The sequence below is a fragment of the Sinocyclocheilus grahami genome, unplaced genomic scaffold (genome assembly GCF_001515645.1).
Source record: "Sinocyclocheilus grahami isolate Dianchi unplaced genomic scaffold, SAMN03320097.WGS_v1.1 scaffold861.1, whole genome shotgun sequence".
Taxonomy (NCBI): Eukaryota; Metazoa; Chordata; class Actinopteri; order Cypriniformes; family Cyprinidae; genus Sinocyclocheilus; species Sinocyclocheilus grahami.
Window position 1 is genome coordinate 325,345 of NW_015506040.1, and position 5,082 is coordinate 330,426.

At 36.8% G+C, this 5,082-nt stretch overlaps 1 protein-coding gene across 1 annotated transcript in view; it reads right to left on the reverse strand.

Annotated features, from left to right (window-relative positions):
• Positions 1 to 5,082, reverse strand: part of LOC107563189 (multiple C2 and transmembrane domain-containing protein 2-like) — a 33,471-nt gene that overhangs the window by 10,722 nt on the left and 17,667 nt on the right. The window contains exons 5-10 of the mRNA XM_016247996.1: positions 3,808 to 3,950; positions 3,633 to 3,709; positions 3,441 to 3,552; positions 3,302 to 3,334; positions 2,387 to 2,554; positions 2,107 to 2,237 (exon numbers count right to left, since the gene is read on the reverse strand). Of these exons, the coding sequence (XP_016103482.1) occupies positions 2,107 to 2,237; positions 2,387 to 2,554; positions 3,302 to 3,334; positions 3,441 to 3,552; positions 3,633 to 3,709; positions 3,808 to 3,950 (664 nt within the window). The remainder of the gene's footprint in view (positions 1 to 2,106; positions 2,238 to 2,386; positions 2,555 to 3,301; positions 3,335 to 3,440; positions 3,553 to 3,632; positions 3,710 to 3,807; positions 3,951 to 5,082) is intronic.

Consider the following 5,082-nt stretch of genomic DNA (forward strand, 5'->3'; position numbering starts at 1 on the left):
GTATGCATGCTATGGAATTCGGGCGGAAGTAGTAGGTCATCCGGGTACTTCTCGCCTACTGTTTTTCGAATACTATGAATTCGGACACTACTCGCCTCGCATACTGTTTTTCACCTACTATATAGTATGGAAGTATGCAATTTCGGACGCAGCTCATCTCTTTCTTACCTTATTATAATCTGAAGAACCTTCCTTCGCCACGAAGAACCTTTTGTGAAACAGAAAGGTTCTTCAGATGTTAAAGGTTCTTTATGGAACCATTTAGATAAAAAGGTTTTTCTATGGCCTCGTGAAGCACCTTTATTTTTAAGAGTGTAGGAACCTTAAAAATGGCATAATAGGGGCACTTTAAATTCTTTATCCTTTTGAGTTGAATGTTCTAGGTTTGATTGAAGTTAAGCTCTATTGACAGTATTGTGGCATAGTGTTGTTTACCTCAGAAAATCATTTCAAACTTGTCTCTCTGTATTTTTTTAATAAAAAGGTAATTACAATTAATGTAACAATGTTTGCACACTCTGAATGTAAACTGTATTTCTGTTAAACCACTTACATTAATTATATTTTTAAAAAATGTGATTTGAGCTGTTGTGGAACTACTTCTAAAAATGTTTCAATGTTTTTGAAAGTCTCTTATTCTCACTAAAAATAATATTGTAATATTGTGAAATAATATTTAAATTTAAAATACCTTTTTTATTAAAAATTTTTATCACATATAATATAATTAATTTAAGATATATTATATATATATTTAAGATAATATAAGATAATTTCTTTAATACTTACCCCAAAACTTTATTATTATTATTATTATTATTAGTTGAAAACAGTTGTGCTACTTTTTTCTGGATTATTTGATGACTATAAAGTTAAACAGACCAATGTTTATTTAAAATATATATTTTTTTGTAACATTGTAAAGGTCTTTAATGTGACTTTTGATCAATTAATTTCTTTCTTTAAAAAAGGTCTGAATGGTAAATATTTCTTGTACTTATGCATTAATGTCATATTTCCAATAGTGATATTTATCATTGCATCAATAGCATTGTATCCTTGCAATGTGTATTTACTGTGGAACTACTTCTAAAAATGTTTCAATGTTTTTGAAAGTCTCTTATTCTCACTAAAAATAATATTGTAATATTGTGAAATAATATTTAAATTTAAAATACCTTTTTTATTAAAAATTTTTATCACATGATAATTTCTTTAATACTTACCCCAAAACTTTATTATTATTATTATTAGTTGAAAACAGTTGTGCTACTTTTTTCTGGATTATTTGATGACTATAAAGTTAAACAGACCAATGTTTATTTAAAATATATATTTTTTGTAACATTGTAAAGGTCTTTAATGTGACTTTTGATCAATTAATTTCTTTCTTTAAAAAAGGTCTGAATGGTAAATATTTCTTGTACTTATGCATTAATGTCATATTTCCAATAGTGATATTTATCATTGCATCAATAGCATTGTATCCTTGCAATGTGTATTTACTACAGTATTTACTGCTTTTACTGTATATAGTCATGGCAGGAGATGAAATACTCAATACTGTATAACTTATAGACAGAGTTTTACATTCTATGATTGTGTATTGATGTATTTATTTTCCCCTTGCTTCCACTTCCAGCTTCTTAGACAAGTGACATGACACTTGCATTGGTTACCCATACTAGGAATTAGTGCTCTGCATTTAACCCATCCAAAGTGCACACACACAGCAGTGAACACACACACACCGTGAACACACACCCAGAGCAGTGGGCAGCCATTTATGCTGCGGCGCCCGGGGAGCAATTGGGGGTTCGGTGCCTTGCTCAAGGGCACCTCAGTCGTGGTATTGAAGGTGGGAGAGAGCGCTATACATTCACTCCCCCCACCTACAATCCCTGCCGGTACGAGACTCGAACCCGCAACCTTTGGGTTACGAGTCCGACTCTCTATCCATTAGGCCACGACTTCCTTCTTACTGTAAACTGTGACGTAAACAACATGAGATTAAATTCCGATGTAACTGATATCATGCCAGCTTCTGTAAATAAAACTCAGCTTATATTAGACATTCTCAGTCACTCGAAAACCTCATAAACTTACTGTCCATAACAATCCTCATATCTCCGGCCCCCTTTTCCCACCACTTCAATCTCTAGAATGGTGGACATATCAGGAAACTGGTTGAAGTCAAATCTTTCTCTCCACTGTGTGTTGACCTTCTTCAGTTGACTCTGTGAAAATGGATGCAAACTTTAAGCCTGTACAGCAGAAAAGCAGCAATAAGGATTCTCCTTATTAATCTTGAAATTCAAAGTTAATGACTTTGTAACTACATCAGAAAATAACTAAACCGGTCTTCCTGATGCTTTTCAGTAAATACCTTGCTTTTATATTTCTGATCTCCCAGTTTAAAGCGAACAAACACGTCCGCCTGTCCGTCCAGTGGTAAGTCCCGCCCCTCCACCAGAGTGATGGTATATACCCCGGTCCAGAGTTGACTCTTCTTCATAGACTCCGTGAGACGCTTGTTATGCTCTGTTGTACTTCCCTGAGGATCAATAAAAATATTACAATGTGATATTGAGAACTTTGATATTGCAAAGTTTCTGGATATTATAATCGCAGTGGTTCTCAACTACCAGGTCTATTTATACAGCAGGGATAACAGTTGTACATGCAAATAATAAAATGCATGATATAATCATGCATATTTAATTTAGCTAAATAAATATACCCAGTTATTGTATCTTTCATGCATCCAATCAAACTACAGTATTTTTGTCACTTGGTAAAAGCTAGTCAATTTAGGCTGATGCCAGCATGGACAGGTTGTGTGGCATGGCCTCATTTTCAAAAACCATGAAAACAATTATGCAAGATATAAGAAGGCATGACCCAGACTAATGATGAAAATTATAAGTTGTTTGCAGTGAGAATAAACATGGCTTGTGCCTACCACAGCATGCTTTCTGTGGCGAATTATTGGTTTCCAAGATCAGGAAACCATCAAAATTAAAAAACATTTGGGTCAACATTTGAGGTCCAAAAAAAGAGTTGAGAACCACTGCTATATTGGTTGTGAATTTGGTTGGTTTTATTCTTCATTACGTTATTTGCATGCAGATTAACATATAGACTGGCCCCAGATGAAAAAGCAGGATCACTGTTTGTGGAATCATTTGCTTTGAATATATTATTACAGGAAGTATTTGGATAAATTCATGAGAAAGCGCTGACACAACCACTCTAGAATCAAAAAACAATTAAGAGGTCATTTAAAACTAATCCTTCTCACCATGAGGCTCCTTTTTTTCCTTTGGGCCCATCTCTTCACAATAGAAACAAATATTGTGAATACATAAGCAGCAAACATTTAGTTAGTGGAGTTAGTTGGCTTGCCTAACCAGCTCTTTAAATTCATAAAAGTTGCTTACGTGTTTTTTGTTTTTGCCGTCCCTCACAGATAAGCAAATATCGATGATTATGACACCCATATCGTCCTCCAGGCTGTTGGGGTCGTCCAGTGGAAGCACCATCTCGCTGCTCCTGTACAACAGACAGAACAAAAGCATCAGAAACCACACTTCTGGTTTGACCTTTAATACAAACATTTCAAATCAACCTACTTTTCAAGTTCCAGTTTATTGAGCTCAACACCGCAGGACCCCATGAAGTCATCCGTTGTCAGATCTCGATCATAAACCTGAATAATGTGTGGATGGGACTGCTTAATATACCTGTGGCTATCTTGGCGTAATGTGAATGCTTATGCATGCATGCCACAGCAAAGTAAACATGTACCTTGATGAAGAGTTTCTGGTCCAGGTTGCGGATCGGGAAGGAGAAAGTCTCATTCCAGACAGGGTTGAGATTCTTATACACCACTTTACTTTTATATAAGGTCTTCCCGTCCAGTTTGAATTTCACATATGGATCACTTGTGCCTATGGAGAGAGCAATGTTTTATTGACCATCTGCAAATTTTCTTAAATATTTCTTAGCTATAGTATTTGCATGTATTAAGAGTCTCATTTTTATTTTCTAATCTAGAAATAAATTAAAGGGGTCATATGATGCTGCTAAAAAGAACATTATTTTGTGTATTTTGTGTAATGAAATGTGTTTATGCGGTTTAAAGTAAAAAAACACACATTATTTTCCACATACTGTACATTATTGTTTCTCCTCTATGCCCCGCCTTTTTTAAACGCGTCGATTTTTACAAAGCTCATCGGTCTGAAAAAGCGAGGTGTGCTGTGATTGGCCAGCTATCCAGTGCGTTGTGATTGGCCGAATACCTCAAGCGTGAGACGGAAATGTTACGCCCCTCACCATACTGTGATGCCGTGTCCCGGCCGGAGCGACGAGACATAAACATTAAAACCCATTATAAACTAGGCATTTGTTGCACCCAGTGGGGACATAATTACTGATTATAATGACTTATACTGTCTTTTTACACGTTGCGTTGCATTGCATCGTGCCGCGTAAACATAAAACCCTGTCTGCATTTGTGATAAGAGAAATGACAAACAACAAGTGCTACTCCACACTGTCCAAAACTCGTGTTTGAATCATCAGTGGCAAATGATAAAAGAACTGCCGACATTTTAGTCTAACGTTACTCTCCCAGGATCAGTAAACAGTCCTCCATAAAATGTGCTGCACACATCTGAATATTTGGGTTGAACTGTTCTGGAACAGTGTTGTAAATACAACTTAACCACGGATTTGTAGTCGTGTCCATTTTTGGAAGGCCAAACAAAGTAGTTTCGCTTTCACAACGAAACACAGCGTCACACACGGCCTAGAGTGAGCAGAGGCCCGGGGATAAAGTGAGGAACGGCCGGAGGGCTAGAGCGAGCAGAGATGGCGGATTCGACGAAGGAGCGTCCGGAGGGCTTGCGGCAACCACATGTGATGACCCCGGGCTGGACTCCGCTTCGTCCACGGTGAAAGCAGATCCGGCGATCCACAGCACAAAGTTGTAGTATTTCTTCAGCGACCAGCACGGATCAGCTCCAGGCATGACGAAGCAGATATCGTCCTCTTTTGGAAGACCAAACAAAGTAGTTT